Raw genomic sequence first — 27250 nt, forward strand, 5'->3', positions numbered from 1 at the left:
GGGGGGGGCAGAGTCCTGTAAATGTGCTGGGTAAGGTGGAAAACATCCATGGCAAAAGGGCTTTCTCATAGCTTGTTTTGCTGGGAATACTCATTACCCACCCACTACTAATTTCAAAAATAAAAATGTCTTTTTTTACTCTTTTCTCTCTGGGAGTACAGATTTGTTACACTACTCTTTATATTTTCCATTATAGCCCAAATGACTATAATGTCGGTCATTTTTACAGTTTCTCATTCTGCAAGTAATAAGGAGATCAAATTGATTTCTAGTGCTCTTGTTATGCTTTTACTGCATAAAACCAATAGAGCGGGGAAAATTGCCACGCTAAAAAAGGTTACTTTAGATTCCCTTTTGACCCATTCTAGTGGAATGCAGGCTCAAATTACTGATAATATGATTAGTAATTTGTGTTATTTCTGATACTGAAATAAGCTCTGAAGTTATTATTGGGATCAGCAGTGTCACACAGAATCTGTGGACAGAGAATTCCACACACATATTTTAACAGATTTTATAAAAGAAATTGTTTTCTGGATCACCACTAAAAATGATAAAAAATTAAAATCTGCCGATTCCATTTAGGTCATTGCATTTCTATAATTGGCGTTTAAACCAACTACGTCCTAAAATTGGACACAATTTCGTCCGTCAGGGACCTGGGATAACACATTATGAAATAATATTTTGTCATTTGTTTTTTTATTTAGAATAGTTTTTAAGGTCTTGATGTTTTCACTCCTGTTCATTTACAGAAGAGGAGTTTTTTTTTTTTTTACAGACTTCTGTTTCTAAACACATCCCACTCACAGTGTAGATTGCAATTCACTTGGTCAAACTAGGCCAGCGTTTCCCAGCCTGAGAGTCGAACTCTCTAGGGGATAAATCAATTAATGATTATCATTGGGACAGGAAGTGGGATTACTGGGACTCAGATTGAGATACTTTTTTTTCTAAATTCTTAAATGTTTTGTTTTCTTCTCCATGTAAAGTACTTAAAGTTTTGCCTCTTCTTGCCTTTATGAATCATTGAAGGGAAACTTCACACATCTCATAGACATATTTAACCTGTGACAAAGGGTAGCACACGGACACTGCTTTATTTTAAGGGCTCATCATCTAAAAAGTAACATAATTTGTAAGATCTAACAACCTTCTACAAACCATACTTGACAACACACCAGGGACTATTTTTTTAACAACCTTTTACATCAAATCTAAACTCTCTTCATGTAACATCTGTGGATAACAGCAAGCAGATGTTTGCATTCTCTACACTTTATGTGTTATGCTTAAAATGATAATAATTTGCATAAATACACAGGAATAAAATGTTCAGCACAAGTGTCATTATAAAGTGACAATGATAAGCCCAATTAGCAAGTCAGTACCTTCTCTATAGACTCCAGGGTCTCAGTGTATTTCTCCTCTGTCTGCTTGATCTCTGTCAAACAGCAACTCCTGATGTCAGTTTCTGCTTGCTTCTGGAACGACTACACACACACACACACACACACACACACACACACACACACACACACACACACACACACACACACACACACACACACACACAAGACTGTTACTATGTGTCAGAGCTGTGGGCTGACAAACTGAGTCTTCATCCAGATGTAGTCTACGTAACCCTTTTAAGCAAGGTCAGAGTCACACATGCTAACATGCTAGCTAGATTGTCATTCTGCCAATTATTTCAGAGTATGAGGTACCATCATATATTGAATTAAGCATTTATAATGTGAGTAAAAATACAAATTAACTTACTTTAATAGGAAATAAGAGGACATTTTGCATTTATTTCAATTAGCCTAGAAATATGTATACGCTAAATATGAAGCTACAGTCAGCAGCCTATTAGCTTAGTTTAGCACAAAGACTGGAAGGTATATGGGGAAGAAGCTAGCCTGGCTCTGTCCAAAGGTATCCATACCAGCACCTCTAAAGCTCAGTAATTAACACGTTGTATTGTGTTTGTTTAATCAAAACCAAGACTGAAGAGTAAAAATGACAAGTTGTAATTTTATGGAGAGTTATCTCCTATCACTTAATGTGTACGACAAGACTCAGGAAGTCACTGCGCTCGCTGCACATAAAACCACAAATTGTGAGTTTTTTTTCAGTTTTGGTACAGATTTAAACAAACAACATATACTGTACTGTAGTATGTTAATTTGTGAGATTTAGCGGTGCTGTTAGGCATATTTTGTTCCCTTTGTACAGTCATGCTAGCTTCCAGATTTTATGCTAGGCTAAGCTAATTGGCTGCTGGCTCTAGCTTTAGCTAATGTACAGACATAAGAGTGATATCAATCTTCTTATCTCTCTCAGCAAAAAAAAGCAAATAAGCATATTTAATGAAATGCCAAATTATTTAGTTTAATGCAGATGGTGACTTAATGTGCCATGTGCAAAACTGAGTCAGCCTGTATTAATGAGGCAAAAAAGGGAGTGTTATGAGGACTAACCGGAGGCGGGATAGCTTCTGTCTTCATCAGGTCCTCATAGATCTCTCCTCCATCTTCATCGTCATACACACAGTCATATAGATCCTCTTCATCCTCCACCCCGTTCTCACTGCAGCACACATGACAAAATATGGTACTGACAGGATGACTTTACATCACACATCTGTTTGATCCTGAGTTTTACTGTGAGTGGGCAATGGTTTTTACTCCTCATGACAGCCACATGAAATGTCGCCGCCAAAACACAGTTATGGTTTTTACAGAAGTGGAATTCAATACTATACTACAAATCTTGTTAGCCGGGGACTACACTTAATCCATGGCTGTAAAAGTGGCTCAGAAACACACACACACACACACACACACACACACACACAAAAGCAAAGACTGTTATGTGTGACACCACAGGCCTGTTCCGACTGCTCACATCTGAGCCAATTACTGTACCTTGGCAAGTGGGCTAAAATGACATGACTCAGTGCTTTGTGTGTGTGTGTTTTTGAACTACGTGTACCTTAAGCCCAAAAGTCCTTAAGAGGAAAGCAACATGAGATGGTTTTCACACACAAGATGTAAATCCCCTAAAGCACTTAAGTGTGCAGGTAGGCTATGTAAGGGTGAAGAATAGAGGGTGAGTGGTGAGGATTAAGGATGGACTGTGTATGCTGTGGTGGTGTGAGTAAGTTGTTTTTGTTTACCTTCATATCTGAAGTGAGATAGCAAGCTGTTTTGACCAGGAGGGAGGGATATTCTTATTTGCATAGAAAGAACAAGTATATTGCAGACACCTGCACTCATTGTACAAGTAAACAAATACCCCTGAAATAAATCCTTGAATAAATCTAGCTACACCTACACTGAGCTAAAGATATGTCAGAGACAGAGTGAAATAAAAAGTACATTTTCTCTTTTTCTTATAATCAAGTGTGTCTGTTTTAATTATTCACTTATATGAGTTATATAAATACAGCATTTGTATACATTAAGTTGTCCAATCAAATGTGATTTGGGATTACCTGATAACCCTGGCCATATTGTATAAAACAGTAGAGGACCGTTGTAGTAGCTGCCACAGCAATGTTCCAGTAGGAGGTGTGTGTTTGGATCCAAGACGGCACAAACTTTTGTTTTCATTTCCAACAGTGTTGTAAAATGTATGAATACCATGTAACCACATAATAACAATGTGAAGGGTGAGGGAGGCCAACAACCCTCATATTCTGGTTAAAATAATTTTAAAAAAGTATTGTCAGTACTAGAACCGTTTTGGTTATTTCACATGACACATTTTCATTGTTTTTCAGATTTTCTCTCTGCTGATCTTACTGGTTTGAAGTGGGCGGGGCTTCAGTCGTAAAAAGATGATCTTGTGCTGCCGTGCACCAATCAGAATGTGATGTCAGTTTGCGAGTTGTTGATATAAACTCTCGTTATGTAATATAAGTCAAAACATGTTTTTGTTTTTTAAATTGATTGTTGCTTATTTAGTCATTGATATTTAATGTTACGGAGAAAATCTTAAGATTTGACGTTTTATGGGCTGTAAAATTGTTTTAAAGCTATTGTGCTTAGCTTATGTCTCCCCAACATGAAATTCGAAGTAATGAGAAATAACCAAACTGTTGGCACACGGACACGGGGGGAAAAAAAAACATGAAAGACTCTTCAGAAGAGGTCATTATCTTCATTCGAGTTTCTGCCCAGGAAAGTCACCGGAGGCCACAATCTTCTGAACATACTCATACTGAGAAATCCAGAGAGAGTTGTGTGGAGCTGAGAGTCTTAACTAGCTTTGCAGCCACTAATTTGGCAATGGCTTGAATGGCGAGCATTTTTTGCTGTGGACCTCCAGTTTTCTGTTCGCTACGCTCTGTTTGGTTTTTGTGCACAGCTTTACACGTGTGCCTTGTTGCTTCTCCAGTTTTCTGAAATTTGATGTCTGGTTTCCTCTAAGGAGATAGCCAGCTGGCCAGTTCCCTGCCCACTTGAGACATTTATGTCAAATAAACTACCAACCTGTTCCAGTTCTCTGCTTTGATGATAAAAAACATAAATGTAACCACACAACACAAAACACTACTAGCCAGGGTCAATTTCCCACTGTTATGTAAATGTACAAGAAAGAAAAAGGTGAATTGTGTACCTGTGTTATTTAAAAAAACTTTCCACATTTAATAAAAGTTACACATACACCTTTTTCAGCCATACACTGGAGGTTTTGTGGTGAGTGTTAAGCTACCTTGATTCATCTCCTAAATTAGTAGATTTTCTCAAGGGAGCAGCAGCTTGTCCCAAACCTGCTGTTGCATCAGATTTAACTAAGCCACACAGAATGACAGACCAAGAAGAAGCATGTCAGGTAAACACAGAATGTACTCTCTGTCTAATTTAATGTAAAACACATGCGGGGTTTCTGCAGGTTTCACCAAGTCAAATTCAAGACTTTTTAGGACAAGTACGAATGAAATTTAAGACTGACTGTACATCATGACATCAAGAAACAAAAACAAAAATGTCAGATGTCTAAATTCAGTTTTTTCAAGTCAAGAATCTCTAAACCTGCACCTCCCCATAGATGAAGAATAAAATGAATTTGATGTCTGTTGTACAATCCCAAAAAGACAATAACAGGAAAGCTGATTGGCTGCAATAAAAATTGCATGTCGGTCTAATTGGTAGTCAATTATTAATATAGAATTATATGTGGACTAGAAAAAGAGAACTACAATACTACTGAATACAATATATTGTGCTGTTGGTAAATTCCAATGAGCATTAAAGGTAGCGTTGCATGGACGTAGGGAAATTAAAACCTGTTTAAAAATATTCAATTTGAGACATTTTCAGGCCTTACATTTTTAAATTTTGGACTATTTTAGACTTTTTTGAACCCTCATGTTGTACCTCGGGTCATTTTCACCTGTTTCCCTATATCCATGTTCTTTTTAACTACCCAATTGTAATTACCCAAAATAACATGACTGATTCCACACAACGCTGTTTGGCAAGTACAACTCTCTACTTTCATTAATTTTGGGGTGTCTTATTCAATCTTATAGCAGTTGAAAAAAAAATGAAGTGGTTTTGAATTTGTATTGAGTAAAAGTTGACATATTCCAGTCTGTGATTATCCATCAACATACTGTGAATTCCCTTCATTTTAGTCTAAATAATTCCTAGTTTCTGCTTTTCTAACACAAACAGGTATAATTTCCTACAAATGAGGTTTATTGACCATAAATAAACTGTAAAACTTAAGGTAATAAGTTAGTGTTACGTAGTGTTAAAAACGTCAAAAAAAGTGATATTGAAAAAAAAGTGTCAAAAGTGTTAAAGAGTTAAAAAACATCAATAAAATGCGGGAAGACAACACAAAGGTTAATACCCTGCAAAAACCTGGACATGGTAAACACACAATGGGCCTAAAATGGTTTAACTCTTGGTGTTTGTGTCAGAGTAGAGACGGTTGGCTCTGATTGGTCAACGGTGGAGCAGAGCCCTCCTGTTGGGTGAATGGCGATGTTTGTGGACACGCTGTGTCCATTTGCTGCTGAACCGAGCAGATGGCAGGTGAGAGGTGAACAGAGCTCTGTTCAGTGTGATCCAGGCTGCCACTTCCACCTCCCATCCACTGCTGGCTGCTGACACACCGCTGTTTCTGCTCTGTCACTACTAACAGGCTGCTTCCTACTCTAGGAGCTGTCAGCGCTGAACACAGAGCAGAGCACCGCGTCAGTGTGAGGCTTCTCAACAGCATATTCACTGTAAGATTATCTGTCTCCACTGGCTTCCATTACCGCACAATTTACAGTAGCTCTGCCTTTACAATGCAACTCAAAAACCAATCATGTAGTTCTCCATTTGTGTCAATGGTTTCTGCTCGGATCCAGGAACATGTACATTTGACTCCAGGCCAACAATGGACTAATATAAGCCTCATCAATCCAGAATGTGCTGAATAGAAAGGAACTAGTTTTACATTCACTTTTTATTGCTGCTTTGCATGTACATAAAGGATTTTGCGTCAGGAGTTCTGTTCTCAATGTAGGTGTCTTAGGAGTTTGTTCCTTGTTCACTTTCAAAAGGGGAAACATGCAATATTTGTTTTATGATATAACTGTAAAACAAAAAAAAACATGCAAACAAGCTTTAAGGATATTTGTGTGCATGTAAATCTGTAATACTGTGTGTGTGTGTGGGGGGGATAGGGTGTGAAAACAGGCTGGAATTATTATCAAGCCACCTGACTTGTGATTTACTAAGAAGAGTGGGGAGAGCTCCTGCTGAATGCCTTGGCGGAGCTGGCTGCACTCCAGTCAACACCCAGGGAACAAATGTCGCATCCGTCTGTAGAAGAGAAGAGGAGAGAAGAAGAGAAGAGACTCACTCTATGAGGTCCTCCAAGTGGTTGTAGATATCGTCACGTTCAACACTATCCTCGGATGGAAAGGGCCTTCGAAGGGAAACAGAAAGCAATCTGTGTCAATCTTAAAATGTCATCAATAAATAGCCTGCCATAGGATACACAGTAGATTGTGTCATGTAATATTGTATTTTGTCACACTTTATTGTATATAAGTATGTATCGTGACATTTCACTTATATACCTGACTCCAGTTTGCTGTGCAAACACTGTGTGGGAAAGTTTCGAGAGTGTGTCCATAACCTGCAATGGAAAAAGGTATTTTGTTTATTTATCAATATTATTTACATTATAAAGCACATTATACAGTCTGGAAGGCAGGACCTATGACTGAGGGGGGGTTGTTGATGGGTCTTGGTGCTCTCGTAGTGCTGCATTTCTAAGGGGAGACACATGAGGGCAGCATTCTCAAACACTCCAACATTTATTGGCGTGCCATAAAAAAAAACACAGTCGAGAGAGCTAAATAACTTAACACTTATATTGTGAAATATAAGTCATTCTAGTTTCTAGCTATTTATTGGTTGCACTAGTTATTTCTTTGTTGTTTCTTTGTGTGTGTGTGTGTGTGTGTGTGTGTGTGTGTGTGTGTGTGTGTGTGTGTGTGTGTGTATGTAGGGCATTAGGGTCTGTTATAGTCTTATCATTGATTGCACTAGTTTAGATTTGTAGGGATTGGTTGTAGTTGTATTTGTGATGGTACTTGTTGCTCAGATTGTATTAGTCATTAATGAGGTGTTGTTTTTTTATGATTTATTTATCTGGATTTTAATGTACTAGCACTTTATGATGGAAAAACTGACACCTTAATGATGGATTGTAGGACTTTGACCGCTGTGAATGATGTGATGTATTCCATGTATCCCATGTGGTTATTGTCAGTGTTCTGCTTAACGTGAATGTCTTTTTCTTGTCTTTTGTTGTGCTGTGTGTCTGATTGTCTGACATGTATTCCTTGCTGCACCATAAATTGTCCCTCTGGGACAATATCAATCAAGTTGAAGAAGTAATTAATGTACATAGTCATACAATATCCCTATGTGGAAAATGTTGTGTTGACTCATTTGAAACAGTAAACAGCTAGCAGTACAGTAGCAACAGAGCAGAGTCACATAAACTGTTTATATAATACTATATTATACTGTTAACTATAATTTATAGTTAATTTATAGTTATACTAACATGATTGCTATTTGTACGACATGGTATTTCACGCCGCTGTGCTCAGTCCTGCCGGTACTCTTCACCCCCTTTTTTGTGTGTGTCTGTATGTATGCCGCTGAAATCACCTGTCTAATGAACGATAGTTTCATAATCTGAGTCAACGCTCGACAGGCAGCTCTGCTTATTCATGTTTTGCCATGTGGCAAACAACCCACAAACCTCTTTGTGTTGAGGCATCTACCCACTGATGTAACACGCAGACGTACCAATGAAAACATGCCAACGCACACACACCGTAGATGTAACAGTAGATATGTACATCTGGCCTGGAGCAGAAGCTCTCACGGATCAATACTGATCACACAACTGGCCTCTCCCTCCCCCCACCAACCAATAGAATAAACACTGGAACACAAAGGACAGACAGAGGCAGAAACATGTTTCTGCTCACATCCTTCAAGCTATAAAGTGTAATACTGTGTGCCACTGGAACTAATAATGTGACATCTGACAACTGATTCAAAATGAATGTTGGCGGCTGAAGATTGATGGACTTGTAGCTGTGTTTAGTATCCGTATTCAGTGTTTTTACCGCGCTTTTGACCAGGGCCGCACAATAATTGCAATTGTATCAAAATCGTTATGAGGACTAGTACAGGACTAGAGGGGGGGTCGGGGGGGGGGGGGGGGGGGGGGGGGGGGGGGGGGGGGGGGGGTTGCAATATTTGTTAATGGCAAACTATGTGTGAAACCATTCTGAAGTAGGTTTTGTGGAGATGTCCCGGCCTACAAATCCTAATCTTCAGACCGAAGAAAAAATCTTTGTTAGGTACAGATCCTCGCAAAAGAAATCACACTATAATCATTTTAATATCTTTCAATATTGATAATTTTCAGTGAAAATGAAAATACTGCAAAAAAAAACTATATTCTCTCGCAATATCAGTCAAAATAATCTCAAGTCGATATTTTCCTCATACAGTGCAGCCCTACTTGGGACAGAGCTCAGCAGCAGTGATTATGCGACATGATGACAGGAGGTAGCACTAATGTTTCACACCTGCATCTACCCACATTGGGAACATACATGTAAGGCAATCTAACAAATAGGAATTGGTTCATGTGCTTTCCATAATAATTCACTGAGCCTACTTACATTTTTTTTTTTATTATCTTGATCAACATACAGTTTGTGCTCAGGAAGTACAATGAATGCCAACAAACACAGATATGAATGAGTACAGTGAGAATGACATGAGTGTGTCATCTAAAACTCAAAGAGAATCTTTCTTTTATCAATCCTCACACAGTTATCAGACAGAGTCCACAGAGTTCTCCTTACAATAATAAATGAAGGGCATGACATCCGGAGGCCAGTTGGTGTGTACAACATGTTCAAAAGCTGAAGATCCACTGCGCGATGAACAGAGCTTTGGAGGCTTTCCAGTTTTAGCTGGCAGGCACTTTTTCAGGGGGTGGGTGGGGGGGGGGTCATGTATAGTTGTGCTATTTGGCTTTACTGAATACATGAGTCACACACTCATTCCCATCAAAACTGACCATCTGCACACACCCAAAAAACATATTATGCATCAGTGGTCACACCACTGCTAATAGAAATGTTAAAATGTTAGAAATTTTAGGTTAAAAAACTTAGTCAGCATAGCAAAAAACTAAATGAATGGATGATTACTACTATTCTTAGAGCCGCATCTTGTCAGACTTAAAAATATAACATGATTCAGCTGTCACAAGGACTCCACTGCTAAAGTGGCACAGTATCTGCTCTTTAAAGCTGCACTGAGCAACTGTGTCATCAGCCAAAATCACTAAGTGGGGCTGAGATAGCAAAAAAAGATGCTCCATGTAGGAAAACATTATCCAAGACTTCCTAATTAAAAGGTCAAAGGTCATGCAATAGCTGGGGTGTCCAATGTGTGGCAGGGGTGGGGGGGTTTATAGAGGCTAATAAAGGTGCTCTTTCTGACCACGGCTGCACCGCTGGATCCAACGATTCACACTGAAGCAATTAGGCAGGATGAGAGATGTGTCTGCCCAGACGACCGGGATACAAGTAAAATGTGTGTGTGTGTGTGTGTGTGTGTGTGTGTGTGTTTGTGTGGTGGGGAAACTACTACATTAAAGATGGACATCTTGTTCAGTGTTTTCACAAATCATATTTGCTATTGGCATGCAAACCCACTCATTACCTCCTCCACAAAATGGGGGGATGTATTTTAGATGTGTGACATGCCGACAGTTTTACTGGTTTCCCACATAACCCAGCAAGCCGCCCCAGTTTTTGCACTTCGCTTTTACTCTTCCATTCTATAGCTTTGCCTTTCAAGCCAAAAAATAGGCGCACTTAATCTTGCTCACAGATTGTTATTGGGGTCACATCCACACTTCTGAAATCAGTGCTGAGACTGGTGGTTACTGGCAGCATTTCACAGGAAAACAAACTCAACTGCAGTGTCAGAACAAAGCTTATGACTTAGCTTAATTCCTTATTGCTGTCATTTTAAGAATCCAAAATAAAAAAAAGAAATGTTGTTATGTATAACCGCAATCTTGATTAATTTGCCAATAAAAACAAATTTGCAACCATTAGTCTCTCTGTGTCCATACCTGCGTCCCTGTGCCATATAACACAAAATGTATGAGCAGTATTATTTTTATTAACCAAGTCAGCCCCAAACTATCTGATCAAGGCATACCTTTTGAAAAACACTTCAGTGTTTCACATGAAAGCCGCTTGCGACTATCTATCTGACCAGGGATCAGCTGTTTGCTTTAAGGTTTTCTCACCCCCGTACAGTATGAGATAAACCAGGAGAGAAACCCTTGGGGGGGCTGGTTTCGGTTGATCAGACCACACCAAAGCAGGTGTGAGATATTCAGATAGTGTTAGCATCATCTGCGGCCCTCGCTGACTTTTATTTCAGGGGATTCTACCACCTGATGATTTAGAGCAGGGGTCTTCAGCATTTTTTAAGCCAAGGCCAGAGGAAGAGAGACGGAGCAGGGACCCCCTACTAACATATATTTTAAAAAGTGAGTTGCATATTAAACTGGGCCTACAACAACATGTAGGATGGTTTAAAGCCTTTTTACATACATTTTTTTGGATAGAATACTAAGCTATTAAAATAGCCTAATTGTTGGCATTATTTTATAAATCGTATTTTAATGTTAAAACAGTGAGTCCTTAGGATGAACTGGATCTGTGGATGGCTACCTTAGTGACTACCCGAGCTATAGGCCAGTAGGCCAATCATCAGTAGGGATTTATATTTTCTAATATGTTGGATACATGTTAAAGGGTAACTATCGTTTTCTTTTCAACCTGGACCCTATTTTCCTATGTTTTTTGTATCTAAGTGACTGATAAGTACAACAATCTTAAAAAATTGGTCTAGTATTAAGTAAGATTGCTGCAGTCCGCAGTCGCAAAACAAGCTACAATGGAAGTTAATATGGCAATTGTCCAGCTTTTGCAGCTGACAAGCTCAGCTACATATAAAGTGTTTGACAACATTATGGAAAGGATCCCTTCAGAGAAAGACATTTAAAACCTATCTGTTTAACCAAAAACAACTCAGATGTCGCTAGCGCTAAACCCACCAGACTCCATTTAAAAAAGCAATACTTTTAGCGTGTATTAAACAATCATTTTTTCACATGTAAATCGATAAAATGTGTTTATTTAAACCAGAACTAGAGTTGTGATGGTTGGAAAAGTGAAAAGATGACCCAAAACGGCTATTCGTAGTTTTATTTTGTTTCTGTCATTTTTTAATTAAAGGTATTTTACGATGCTAAAATGAATGTTCTTCAAATATTGCAACACTTCCTTAGCCTACTGTTTCCAGAACAGTTTATTTAAAGTCTAGAGAGTTGCTTTAGTTTCCTGAACAAAAGACTCAAAAACTAAAGAGGATGAGTGCCGAGGGTGTCTAATTCAAGCGTGCTCAATGCTGTTTAACATGAAAGAAGTGAAGGAACTGAATACTCCAAAGGACTTTGATCATATACTGCAGTTCTAATGAAGTTGGAAAACACCTTCATACAATAAAGGTGTGTTGGCATTAAAAACATTATCTGTAAACTGTAAGGGTACATCAAAAAACAATTTTCCTAAATGTCCACTAACCTCTGAATACCACCGCAAGTCATTTCAGCGTGCCACAATTGATAAAACATGTATCAAAAGCAGGAAGGGAAGTCAGCAAAATGGTGTTTCTGTTTTAGGAAGAAAATCTAAAGGCTTTTCACATCAAACATTTTGATGTTGAAACCATTTGGAACCAGGACATACTTCAACAGCCTCCTCTTTTTCTCTGTTATTGTGCATTGGGGCAAACAATGTATGTTACATTCACATAAAAAAACAAACATTTACATAATAGGAGAGAGTAAATACAATGTGTGTTGGTATAAAAAGGTATGTGGGTGTGTAATAATTGACTTCAGCTTGTTTCCTGTGGGTGTGTGTGTTGTTGCATGCGAGATTAATTATTGTTACTTGTGCATAGATGCATACATGAATGTGTGCGTATGTGTTTGACAGATGCAGCCGGTGCATAAAACCCAATCCACATATAGAGGAGGCAATAAAAGCCTGATTGGCTCAGAGAGAGAGACTAGCTAATGTTTGGCAATCAGTGCCACGGCTCATTAACGCCCATGATACATAATTAGCGTGTTTGGATATCCAGACATGTAGCTGATTGGAATGTGACACACGTTTGCATTTTTCTCATCAGCCTTCATCGCCTCCATCACTTAGTCCACTGCTCTCCTCATCAAACAATGCTTCACTTGCATTAACTCCACAGTCGTGCGCATGATATCGACAGCAGAGCTTCCTAGAAAACAGACCATGTCCATAGATGTCTTTTTTTTCAAAGACAAAGACAGCTTTTACGAAAAAGCACCCCAGGGTGAAAGAAATCCCTAAATGAGAAAAAAAAACTGGACTTTTGGAAAATGATGACACAAGCTCGCTCACATACAACCAGAGGCTGAACGACAGTGAAGATCAGAAGCAGATCACTTTTGGAACAATTCATGTCACCATTTGGTTTTGTGATGTTTCCTAAAATGCTTATAAAATGTATTTATGAAAAAAAAGTGCCACAGATGTGTTAACTGGAGAATAAGTAAGAGTTTTTCTACGCTTAGCGGTCCAACAGCTGACCACTAGGCAGCTGAAAGCACAACATTTGGAACAGAATCGGTCCCAGTAGAAGACACTCCCAGTCCTCTTACTATGTCACACTCTTACTTCATCTCTTGGACTTGATTTCAGTTCAGTTATGTGCTCAGCTGGAAGGAAAGTTTCCAAGAGTGAATGCTTTGAGTCTGAGTATAATCCTTTATCTCTTTCCCTTCAAATAAAAAACATTTCAACAGCGTCAGGTCAAAATCAAGGGCATCATTGCTGTCCAGGTAAATCACATCAACCTCCACAACTATAGTCCCTCAGGACACACACATACATACACACACACACACACACACACCCGGAATGTTTTATGTTCACATTAATAGGGCAGAGTGATTCAAGTGATCACACGTATGCATGGTTTTCACACACACAAACACTCCACAAGCATACTGATGTTCCCACGCAGCTCGAAGTGCGATGCCCAAACATATCTCATCTGAAAGAATCTCACTTTGCTGACAGGTGAGGTAACTCCAGCTGAATTTCACACTGTCTAAATCAGCAGGCTGCTCACAACTGACCAGCTGCAACCACCCCCCCATACACACACACACACACACACACACACACACACTATGTTGTATGGACAAGATAAACCATGTATAGGACATATATACATCAAAAACGTAATTTACTAATGTGGCTATTAGTACTTATGAGCAAAACAAATGCAACACCAAAGAGTAACAATAACGCAATAAACCCAAAACTATGGTGCCACTCTATGCATGTTTCTGTTTTTGCAGGAATACAGGTTACAAATGCAAAATTAATTTACATTTTTTTATGGATTTTCTCAAAAGCAAACGTGTTGGTTTTTTAGGTATTCTATAATAATAATTTAGCCCACCACTGGCATTGTTGGGGGAAACACAAGAGGCAGATATTTTAGATGGAGAGCAGAAACGATTGGTCAATTACATTTTCAAAGAAAAAATTCTAAACCTTTTTAGCTCAAAAAAGTTTGAGCTACTTTTTAGTGTCTTTTCTTTCATATGTGAGGAATATTTGTTTTCTTCAGGTTTTGGAGTGTTGGTCAGCCAAAGCGAATCATTTGGTGACATCACCTTGACCTTTAGGGAATTGTGTGGATTTTTCACTTTTTCTAGGGCTGTCCTTAACTAAAGACAATCTTAGTTGACTAACACTTACATGATTTTACACAGCTCTGGCTGAGTAAGAGCCGACTCAGTAAGAGCTGAGTGAGAGCTGTGCGCTTTGAGAGGTGGTTAAGACTAGAAAAGCACTATATAAATGTAGATATTAACCATCCGTAAAACTGAGTTTCTACACAATTAATCCTGCAAAAGCACCACTTTAAATCTTGTTCACCAGAAATGTGATCATACCTTTTTTGAAAATGAGTGATTAAGAATGAATAAGCACAAAAAATGACTTATTAACTAAAGAAATTTCAGCTAAGAGGGGACAGCCCTAATTTTTTCAGTATACGTTACAGACCAAATCAAAGCAGCATCCTCACTTTTAGTTCTCGGCAAGGTTCCAGCTCAAAAAACACTGGATGCAACTCAAATGGCCTTTTGTTCAAACCTCCCAGCTTTTTAAATGCCAACATCTTTCAAACTCCACATCTGGACTTCGTAACACACAATTTCTGTTAAAGAAATTGAAATTTCCAGCTCATGATAACCGTGATGACATCACTAGGATATCATCAGGGTTTCTTTCTCAGACTTGAGAAAAATAACTTTAGAACCACACAATATATTGAACGGTACTACTTGGGTCAATGAAACTGATCTCCATGTTGAACACATCAGACTCCTCCACTCAGAGATAGCACGAGCCATCCCATAGCATCTTTCTATCGTGTTCACTGCTGGTATTATCATTGAATCCATGTTAAAGACATAACCTCATCCCTCCACCCACTCCCAACCTAATCGACAATACAATCTCCATTGTTTCATCCCGTTGACATGACGATCGCATTCCCTCGCCGCTGAAACACTATCCTGCAGTCAGCTGAGGATGAAATGAAGCAAATGGGGGAAAATAAGTCTCCCAGAGGGGTGTTTTAGTTCAAAAATATAAACTCTGTTTTTAACGAGTTTTTCAAACAACTGCTGTAGTGAAGTTATCAGAATGCTGTTTAAAAGTCGCAGATTGTAGAATCATTTTGGGAGCCAAGATTTGAAAGACTCGCCAAAACCGTAACCAAGTGTAAGAGCAAGTTTGAGTGGGTTGTTAAACGATGTCCTTAGGCGGTCAGTGAAAACCCATATGGACATTTCTCAGGATATGGTCTTTTTTCTCTCTTTCTTCCTGGAGACTTTGATCCTGATGCGGCATCTGTCATGGAGCCCTACGCTTGAGTTTTATCGGGCCGGTCTCACCCCATGGGACCTTAGGATTCACAAGTGGCGACGACCAAATGCTGAAATCAGTTGTGGGGATTTACTACTCTTCAGCATGGCATCATTGAACCTATGGCCACATTTCTAGACTTTGGGTAGGTTGTGTGTTGAACTTAAGTATAGGCAAAGGAGTTAATGTAAGTGTAAAAGAAACAACAACAAAAAAAACAATTGCTTGATCTTTGAGTGTGTTGCTATAGATATTATTGTCCCACAATGCAATGTACAAAGCCAATGCACCTTTTTCACGGCAGACATGTTGACATGTCATAGTGGAATAGCACAGGTGTATTCAAAACCATTAATGATGGCTGCATTCCACTTCGGAGAGTCCCTGGTATTGTGCATGCTGACCACGGAAATAGCTCACTGGGACACTTGACAGAATTGAGCCATCGTTAAGGTTATCAAGTGTGGTGGTAAGGGCTAAAGAATTACATTTCTTTTTGTGAAGTTTAATTGGTTGCGGTATTCCAAAGTCACACACTGCTAGCACATGTATTGCATCATTTCCTGTCTATACTAAAAAGTAAAGTATGTTGTGTTTAATAATTCAGATGATGGGGCTCTTGAGTATCTAATTTCATTATTCTGTATGCCAAATTTTATATTCACAAAGGCAAGACAAGGCAAGGCAGCTTTGTTTGTATAGCACATTTCAGCAACAGGGCAATTCAAAATGATTTACACAAAATCAGTTAAACAGATAAAACACAAGTATAAACAGTTAAAAGTAAAAACATTATGACAGATAGAACCCGAACCCTAACCCACTTGAGACTACCTTCACACTAATTAGTCAATTGTAGTGCTGCCTTTCGTGATCACTCTCAGTGTCACTGCCCGTCACGACTCTATTTTTAGGGACGTTACCTTTCGTCTCCTTGGACTCTTCACACTAATTAAGCCAATATAGTGCTGCCTTTCGTGTCTATTTTCGACACTACACATTCACACGAGCAAACATTTTCGAACTCATCTCCTATTTTTGTACCTTTTCTCATAGAGTAAATATTTCTACTGAAGTCACTTATGTGTTTGATAACAAAAAAAGTATTAAAATTGTGGAAACTGTAGAGCTTTTTTTCCCTGAAACCTCTAACTAAACATAAATTGATGTCTTCTTGTACCTTTTTTTTGTGTTTTTTTGTCTATTTAATGGTAACGTTATTTCTTAGCTAGCATTGCTTTGTATGTTTTATTTTTTATTTTTTAGTTTGTACATTTGATGTTCACGTGCTATAAATGTATTCCTGATTCTCTGTATACTTCATTTTGTCAATAAAAAAAATATGTTGGGTTTATAATTCCAAATCGTCTTGAAATCAGCTACATGACAATAACTTGATTTAATTTAAATGAGTCCTAATTAAAAAGGGAATAATCCACCGCAGCCTTAACATAAATTTTGGACGCAAAATAATGTAAAATTTAGTGAAGGCTTGAATTTGAAATGTTTTATATGAAGTACAAAGTCTTATATGATTTAAAGTGTTTCTTCTTTCCAACAGTGGAAAACTTTAAATTCACTTTGAAGAAACAGCAGTTTTATTTTTTACTGCAGCCATGCAAACAGGAAGTGATTAACACCTGGGACACCAGGTGAATGTAATTAACTCGTTAGAAGGATAGAAAAGCCAGGAGGTCAGCAGAGTTCATGAGATCTAAGACTGAGAAGCACGCCGTAGGGAAACTGCACTCAGCTGAGGGAAGATGCAGCGCCATCAGTGGGACTTGTTGCCTAAATAAGGGAGAAAAAACCCTAGCCGATGTAACAAATAGCAAATTCCCTCACCTTACATAACCCCCAGCAGCTCAAACAGTTATTATAACAGTACTTTTCTGGCCAACAGACAACGCATACAGCATCCTTGGCTCTACTTCCAATATGATTTACAACCATGCTGGCTGTAGGTAAACAAAGGCTGAAGCAGGGTCGTCCATCTTGTTGCACATCACACCACTATTCATTGTGGTAGTTTACATGTCAGCCATTTTATTGCCTTCCTTTATCCTTGCTGGATTGTACATCAATGCTGGATTATAGTATTGACCAGAGCTATAACAGGCAAATGCTCTAAAAGATGGTGTCATAAATCCAAATATCCAAAAAGTAAACATCTGTATTATTGGCCCAAAGACATTAAAAGACTGGAAAGTAAATAAGGTCCAAGGTCTTGTATGCTCTTTTCAAATATAACTTTCATATGTATTGGCTTGTATTGGTCATTGTTTTCATTATCTGGTTTAGTTTATTAAAGATGCAATAGGCTTGATTAATATGTAAAATGTTACTCCTCTAATCACAAAGTAGGGCTGCAACAGAGACAGGCGCCCACTCATTGATGTTCATCCTGCTTGTTAAAATACTGATGTAAGTGAGGGAAATCCGTTTGAGGTACGTGACACATCAAAAACCAAGGGATGAAATCCCAAAGTAAAATAGCAGCATACAAGCAGAGAGAAGGCCAGACTAATTAAATACAAGCCCCCCCCCCCCCCCCCTTTCTTTATTACAACACATTTGTTTCCCCATTCATGTGCTGCTAAAGCTCTGGCCACAAATAGCGAGGTTGTCATATCTATATGGCGTAAGTGGGTTAGCATCACTTAGCATATCCCCCGGGGTGTTCCCATAAAAACCATGAACAATTAAATACGGGCGCCCAGATTGCGCTGGGGGCGGCTGTGGCTCAGTGGTAGAGCGGTTGCCTGCCAATCGGAAGGTTGGGGGCTCGATCCCCGCCCCTGCAGTCATTGTCAAAGTGTCCTTGGGCAAGACACTGAACCACAAGTTGCCCCCGATGCTGCACCATCGGAGTGTGAATGTGTGTGAATGTTTATCTGATGAGCAGGTGGCACCTTGTACGGCAGCCCCTGCCACAGTGTATGAATGTGTGTGAATGGTGAATGTTTCCTGTAGATGTAAAAGCGCTTTGAAGTTGTTAAGACTGGAAAAAAGTGCTATATAAATACAGCACATTTACATTTACATTGCTCATTTGGTAGAGCGGGCGCCCATGTAGAGAGGGTTGCTGCTCGACGCAGCAGCCCCGGGCTCGACTCCGACCTGGGGCCCATTGCTGCATGTCATTCCCCCTTTCTTTTCCCTTTCGTGTCTTCATCTGTCCTTTCAAAAATAAAGGCCAAAAATGTGCAAAAAAACTATCTTAAAAATATAAATAACTACACACTGTTTTAATCTCACTTCAAATTCTGCACATTAGTGATGCAGTGTGCAGTCTCAATGTGGTGTTACTCAGGGACTTTTCGCTTTAATAATTTAATATCACAGAAAAAAATGCGGCACTTAGGCAGCATTTTGTATCTATTAAAAAAGCTCAGAGTAACTTGAGACAAAAGCATGTAAAGTTTGTTGATTGTGTTTAGGGTGGATTTTTTTTTTTGGTCAACCTAATCCACATTTAAAATATATGGAAACTGACAAGGAATGAAGAATTGATCTCAATGTTTCATGCCAAAATCACTTCTCTATAATCTTCTTTGGGCCTCATATCCATGCATACCTTGACCTTACTAATCAGTAATCGGTATCTCTTGTATTTACGTTCTGGAACAATTTAGATCCAGTGCCAATGCTGGAGGCAGTGTAGATATTTCTTACCTGACACCACCCTACTTTAAACTACATTTAAGAGGTAGTGTCTATTCTGATTTATATACAGTATGTCCTACCTGACAGAATTAATTGCCACTACAGTTATAGAGATAGTAGTCCATTCTGATTAAGATTGGCTTACCTGACAGAAGGACCTACCCTATACTTTAAACTACATTTATAGGGGAAATAGTCCATTCTGGTAGATATTCCCTAACTAACAGAATGAGCTACCCTACTTTTAAACCAATCACAACCGTTCTGGAGGACGCTAAGCCCGGGATACGACAACTGTGGCCTCGCAAAATAGATAGCGCCTGATGTCAGGCTTTATTCCAGCACCAAACTTCTGGTAAGCCAGAATAGCATAAATATCACATGAACATACCTGCACAACAGAACAGAACAATACTGCTAGATAAATAGAGAGATAAGTATTGATTAACTTTCCCTGAAGACATGAGCTGTATTGGATTACACACGTTATCTGCCAGTAAAGATTGCATCCTAAGAGGAACATTTGAAGTCATTTCATGAGGCTCATGGCAACCTGCGTCGGTCCCTGAAACTAATTACAAACTGGTCTGTTATCTGTGTTTTACTATTTAAGCCACTGTGTCCAATTATTAAGTACACTTTCACTTTGTGTCAACACTGAAGTTACAAGCAGACTGATCTCATGTTAGCTGTATCTTTTGTTGAAATATACAGTCACCATGTGTGGATTTTTTCTTATTTAGTCAACTAGGCAACGCTAAATGCTGCAGTGCTGTAGTCCTCGTCAGTAAGTTTTCATCCAGAGAGCTAGAAAATATAGCTCTTGATGTATGAATCACAAGCATTCCTTCATCTACTGATTGAATCTTAAGCTTTTTCTCCCATTAGCCCATGTGCTATCAGATCGCTGATAGCACATGGGCTATCATCTTTTTGGATATTTTATAACACAACAGTTGGTATATTGTGATGTGGGATCCGATTTTCTAAGCAGAGTGTGGAGGATGGAGATTAGCTTTTAAGAATGCCCCCACTTTGAATGACAGCGCATCCACCCACTCCACCTCCACCTCTGGGAAGCAATACAGAGAAGAAGAAGAAACCCACAACCCCCCTCATAGTTGAAGCCTTAAGCATCTGGAGAAAGCATCAACGGCATACATGCAGTCCTCTGTATGGCTTCTGCACTATCTTTATATTACAGAATAACATCTGAGCAAGATCAGGAGAACATAAAGATCCCTCTGAAATCCCATTTGTTGCTGTTAGCTCAGATGACAGATGCTGCCTCTTGAAAGATTTAGAAGAAAGTTTTTAAAGATGTGTCAGGGAAAACAAAATCTCCCTCATTCATCTTCGTTTAGATGACGCTGGCAGGTGCCCAAGGGAAACTTGCCTCACTGCGGGAGAAAAAAGTGGACTGAAGAGAAGGAAATAAACATGCAGAATCTAAATATTACTTCATCTCAGCGCATGGTTGCCCATCTGGAAGACACCACTGACCGTGGGCAATTAATGTTCTGAATCTTAATGCACTTCGTGCAGTCAATATTAAGCAGGATCAAAGAAATGCCTTTGCAACTCAACTTGCGATGAATAGCAGGCCACATCTATGTTTTGGAGCAGTGTTTTAGTTTTTTTTACACCTGATGCGAATCAAACAAACTGGACTTTGGGGTCAAGTGTACTCTGATTTGGGCCCAGGTTCCTGATGTGAAAGCCATGTTTTGTTTTTGTTGGAGCTGGAAAACCTCAAAAATAACATTAAGGCCATAAAGCTATGCACTTAAATTCACTGCAACATGCTACTAGGAATAATAGTGACAATAAACCTAAATCTATGTTGAAAGATATTTCAATGGAATCCGATTGGTGGTTACATTTGAAAGAGTTCAGTCATACTGTAGGTCATCCCTTCAAATTGTTGAAGTAATATATTATATATACATAAATCAAACCGCATCGCTCGAAACGGCTCAACAACACTCACACATCATCTTTAGCAAAAGGCTGGTATCAGCTTTGCAAACCAATACATCAGTCTAACCCTATTCCTGTTTAGTCACAGTGACATGTAGGTAGTGGTTGAGGTAGCTCAGTATTGAAGCTGGGGGGGAAACTGTGAGAAAGTAGGGCAGCGAGGGGAGGAGGGCTGGTTTGTAGACCTGCACTTCAGTCTTTGTAGGCTTTGATCCTGACCACGGTGGCTTAGCTTCACATGCACTCATGCTGGCCCGGACTCAGCAGTGGCCTATAAATATTTGGCATATCTGCACAGCCAGGTTAACTCAAATACCCAGAAACACCTTGAGATGCAAAGCGTTTGGACCAAGGTCCGTGGCAAGCAGATTTACCGTCGACCTTTTACTATTTGCTTCTACAGTAGTGCTGTCAATCAATGACAAAGGACAACAGGGTTTGCATTGCATCTCATATGAGATACAAAAACACAAACCATTAAAAAATGTATTTTTAATAAAACAAAAGATGAAGAACCATGAAGAATTACAAATGATTATTTTTTTTTTCTCTCTTTTATTTGCAGTTAAAAAGACTCAGAAGACTCAAACAATTTTTAAAATGAGGAACATTTTCCTTTTTGAATCCTTTCACTGTAGCGCTACATGCAGTGTTTATGTGTTATAGCCTCAATGGGAGGCTACCTTTGAACTGGTCAGGGGCCAGGACACACACACACACACACACACACACACACACACACACACACACACACACACAGGAACAGTATATAAGATACTTTATAAAGCCTATGACAGAGAGACAGGCTGAGAAAATTAGGGGAAGTCCAATTGTCTTGGTCACATACACACACTTTCAACCACACACAAATACACACAAACTCACACAGAAATAAAAAAGCTAGACTTGTTGGCCCCATGAGGTGTGACATACAACACACTGAAAGGGAGGTAGTTTTGACTTTGACAGCATAAAGGAAAATGGACCACATGTGCCAGCGTGTATCTACACACACATACACGGATAATGCACGCAGTGGTATAAATGCACCTTTACACCTGAAGCTTAATAATTTGAATATATCCACACACTCATACAGAGAGAAACAACTCCAGAGGGGCTCTGTGGTGACCGTTTCCTTTTTCCTGTTTCCTGCTGCTTACTGAGACTTGAGATGAGTCAGTCCTCAGGGGAGGCACTGCTAGCCCTCACACATACAAAAACACACACACACACACACACACACACACACACACACACTATAGCACATAGCCACTCATAGACACACTCATAATCAAACCTTCTATTCGCACATTCACATTTAAAAGGTCCATGTGGCATATCACTTACCAGCAGTTTGTCATTGTAAGTGGACAATTATATAGTCCCCTTTGAATGTCATTATGTTTGAATATTAGTAATTTTTAAGAATAACCCTTATGTAGTGTAGTAGTCTTAATAAATAATAGCTAAATTTGTCCATTTTCCTATTTAAATAAAAGTAAAGCATCCTTTGTGTTTTTTCTGTTTGCCATCGTATACGTAGATTAGAATGTAGGGACTCAGGTTTGGACTCAAACAAACTAAGCCATTGAATAACTGCATAAACTTTCAAATCTATTGTTACTGGATGTCACCTTTGTGCTTTAGTAGATTCTAGTAAAGATTGGACCTTGTTAACAATGAACTAAAGTTCTATGTAGAGGCCTGTCAAAACAACATTTTGTCTGCATATGTAACAGTTGAAGAGAAATTCGCTGTATTGACGAGCCTATTTTTCTGCCTTTTTAGGAGTGTGTATTTGTACACAACGAAGAACCTTTGGTTGCTAGATGAAATACCCCAACGTCTGTGGAAACCTCTAAGACATCCAGCGGGCTCACACAGGGATCAAACAGTTGTTGGCAATCATCAAAGAAGTTTCTCTCTGACACCCTGAAACAATCAAAGAGACAATCCATCTCAGCGAGGCGCCGAGCTCTCCGGCCAAGCAATCTTCTTCCAGCAGGTTGTGTGTGTGTGTGTGTGTGTGTGAGTATTTGGATATAAAAAAAGAAAAAATGGTTCCAGTGAAATCTGATGTCAAGCAGTCAGTGACTGGGAGTCCATGGGTTTATTCTAGAGCCCGACCAATATACTAGCGGGCCGATTTTTAAGCATTTCCCGACCTATCGGTATCAGCAATTATAACGGCAGTTTTTTTATTTTGTATTATAGTCATTTATCAGAATATTAATTGACAAATACCTGATTCTGATAAATGACTATTTAAAAAATAAAAACGAACTGTCAACCATGTTATGTGCGTTGGCGTTGCATAGTCTGTCCACCAGAGGTCGCTCTACAACGTCCCTGTTGGCATCACTGATGTTTTTTTTGTTTTTTTATTGTGTTTTTGTTCAAAGGACTTTAAGTTTCATATCTTAAGTTTGTATTTTTATACATTTTATGTATCCAAACTTTGATATATTTTGATGTTCCTCTGATTTGTTGTTACAATAAAACAAATTATCGTCATGTTATTTTAGTAAGAACTCATAAATACTACAAATAACTAATGTTATGGAAATCTGTTTTTTTCTGCGTTTCTAAGTGTGTTCGTTTTTTTTATTGGCTGTATATCAGAATATCGGATTTTCAAATAACCAAATAATCGTATCGTATCGGCCTTAAAAATCCTTTATTGGTTGGGCTTTAGTATATACAAACTGCTTTTAGCACAACAGCGTTCAAGCAGGTTCCATCAAAGTGCTTTGGACCCAATCACTCCAAAAGCATTATGAGTTAAAGTAAGTGAAGGATGGGAACTTTTTCAGACAGAGCCCGACGAACATTGAGGTAAATGCAGTGAAATTTTAGAGCAAACGTTTCTACAGTAACCACACATTGGAGATTTCTCTCCAGTGCTGACTGAACTCAGTTGATGAGGTAGTTTGTGTTGAATCACAGTAAGAAGTATGCAGGCTTGATTCTATGCTTTGCCACCTTTCAACTCGTGTTCTTCTCCCAGTCCAAAAATTGCAAATCAAGGAGGATTACATGCTCTCAAGACACCTAGAGGTATGGATCTAAGACTCTACACAAATCTGAACACACCATATACATGCTCTGACTCTTTCGGTCAAGCTAAACATGTTTGCAGACAACACCTGCATTACTGATCAGAACCGATTAGCTTCCAGAAATAATCCAGACTTTCAACTACACAGAACTGCGTCATGGCAGACGAAGAGTGACAGGTAACAATAACGATGGCTCCGTTAAATTTAGGTGTGACAGTGAACCAGCATGCACAATACAATTGGAAAGTACCCATAATATAAAGGCTTACACCTGCATTTGACTAAATATCTGTCAGAGAAAAGTCTGCTGCACAGCCGTCTGCCAATAAAATCCCACTAATTGTATTTGCACCTGTTCAGCCAAGCCAACAAACCTGATGTGCACAACTTCTGACCTATAAGGGTTTTTGAAGGCCGCATTTGGGTGCCTGAAACACCACAAACTTACATAATGTCAGTGATCCTGGGTATTTTTAAGGCTGGGCATTGTTTAAAAAATTACCATTACAGATGGGATAGAAAAGAAATTGCAACAGCATTTAGACCATGATAGAAAAGTAAGGCTCTGCACTACAAGCCAGACTAATGAATCTAGGTGGGTTCACAGCTCCTTAAGGCTGGCGGTTTAATTGCAGGTTTAACTGACTGACACGTACACAGCTATAAATTTAAACTCCTACACCACACTAGAATGACATCTCTGTCATTTTTAATAAAAGACCCAGTATTTAGTCATTACAGAATTATTCCCAATGGCAGCTATCAGAATGCTGTCTCCAAAGCAATTGTGGGACCACTGTTACTGCTGCTTAGCCATCCAGTTCAAACCTGTGCCCCAGGTATCCATTAGCACTAAGGAGACATATGATATCTGACCACACAGATCTGCTGGAGAGAGCACAACTGAAGGACAAAGGAAAGAGACGGGGACGGAGAGATGATTGGAGAGCTGGTCGGGAGATTCATCAGCCTTTAGTGGGTTTCCGTGGTTAAATTTATCACAGTCAACTGAGGAAGAAGACACTAATCAATAAACCCTTTCTGATGGTCTGACCCCCTCTTCCTTTCCATCTTTGCTTCCCTGTCCCTGCGGATGCCATTTACCACCCCCCACCAAAATAATCAACATCTCCCACCATCTAAAAATGCTAGAGAGCGAGCGGTAGAAGATGGTAATAGAGAAGAGCCCACTGGAGCTGAGTGGGCACTGTCTTTGTATGCAGAGGTCCGCAGAGAGTAACATGTGAGGCCTTTGAACACGTCTTGTTAAAAGTGGTGTGGTGAAACTTCTCTCAACAACATGTAATAGTGTTGTCAGCACTCATTGACATGGCTAGAAATGCAAATTTTTAACTACAACAAAAGCCTCAAAAATATATTGACGCCTACATTTTTTTGCAACAAAGGTTTGACTTACATGATACAGAGGCACAGAGTGTAGAGGTAGATTTGCTGAAAACAAATTTGCTTCAAAACAAGTGTAGTGTAAGTTAGTAGTAAGTGGTGGAAGACACATTTAAACCTTCATCTGTGACTGATAAATGAAACGGCAACACTGTGTCTACAGTAAACGTGGGGTGATTCCATTGCAGATGGGCGACTAGAACGCAGCTGCAAAAAGAATGGCATGCCACATGAATCCCTTATTGCCAGAGTGTTTACATATACAGCTAAACACATGCAGGTGTGGCATCTCCTGGCCCGTTTATAGGAAGTTGTGGTGCAGCAAAATCTGCATGGTCTACAGAAGGGAACGTAGCAGATTATCTGAGGTTGCTTTACCACGTAGGAATCAGCCCACATGAAGCATACAGCGTTCATCAATCATCCAGATGTGCCTTGTTTCTCCACGGCCTGTCCTGAAGATTTGAAAATCGGGTCTTTAATCCTAGTTTTCATGTACAAATGCCATTATTTATTCAGTCAGTGTATCAGAGCCACTGGTGGATTAGCATAGTTTAGCTTAGCATAGCTAGCCTGCTCTGTCTAAAAGAAAGAAAATCTCCATACTAGTCCCTCTAAAGCTCACCGATTAACATACCATATCTGCTTAACCTGCAACACACACAACAATGTAATGTGTAGTTTTAAGGGGGGGGGGATGAATTGACTTCCTGGAGTCTTGTTGTTGATGTAAGGTTTGCATAGCAACTAGTGGAGACCCCCAGATTTTTTTGCATGATTTTAACTAGAGGTGTTTGTAGGCATATTTTGATATTTGGACGGCTCCAGAACAGCTGTTTCCCCACTTGTTCGTGATCTAAATTCTAAGTTAACCAGCTAGCTTTGTTACACTGCACAAAAGAATCTTCTCATCTGACTCTTGGTAAGAAAGGAAATAAGTGTATTTCCCAAAATGTTACAATATTCCTTTAATTCAAAATGAATACCAATTTCTATGCAAGAAGTAGTAATTTGAAATCAGTTTTAGTAATGAGCATTAATAAATACCCGGTTTAGTGGAAAAATGGGCACAAAATAATTTCAAGATCTGAAAAGTATATGATGTAATAAATGCAGTAGGCTGTAATAAACCATAGAAATAGTCACACTGCATTTATTAGCTGATATGCTGTTTTACACTGTTAGAGCGAGAATGTGTGACTGAGATTCCAATGAGTCACTTTAACAAACTATCTGTTCTGTGGTCAGTGACCACATCTTCCAATCAGCTGAGTGAACGATAAGCACAGCAGCAAAGATGATGTTGCTGGTGTCAGTATGATCTTAAATTAAAGTATGCTGCCTTATTTAATAGGTCAGTCCTTGACACCTATTTTTTCCAAGTACCAAGCAACTGTCCATCATGTGACTGTCAGTATGGAAAGCTCCTGTCAGCACTTTGATTCTATTTTTGAAAGAAGCTGATTTGAGGTGATTGGAATTAGCAATAAAATAGAAGTGAGACAGTTAC

General features: G+C 39.1%; 1 protein-coding gene across 2 annotated transcripts in view; it reads right to left on the reverse strand.

Moving 5' to 3' along the window:
* LOC117937691 (guanine nucleotide exchange factor VAV3) overlaps positions 1-27250 on the reverse strand; it is a 96224-nt gene that overhangs the window by 45281 nt on the left and 23693 nt on the right. For both annotated transcript variants that reach the window (XM_034861823.1, XM_034861822.1), the window contains exons 3-6: positions 7091-7149; positions 6871-6936; positions 2484-2592; positions 1392-1493 (exon numbers count right to left, since the gene is read on the reverse strand). In XM_034861823.1, the coding sequence (XP_034717714.1) occupies positions 1392-1493; positions 2484-2592; positions 6871-6936; positions 7091-7149 (336 nt within the window). The remainder of the gene's footprint in view (positions 1-1391; positions 1494-2483; positions 2593-6870; positions 6937-7090; positions 7150-27250) is intronic.

The sequence above is a fragment of the Etheostoma cragini genome, chromosome 22 (assembly GCF_013103735.1).
Source record: "Etheostoma cragini isolate CJK2018 chromosome 22, CSU_Ecrag_1.0, whole genome shotgun sequence".
NCBI lineage: Eukaryota > Metazoa > Chordata > Actinopteri > Perciformes > Percidae > Etheostoma > Etheostoma cragini.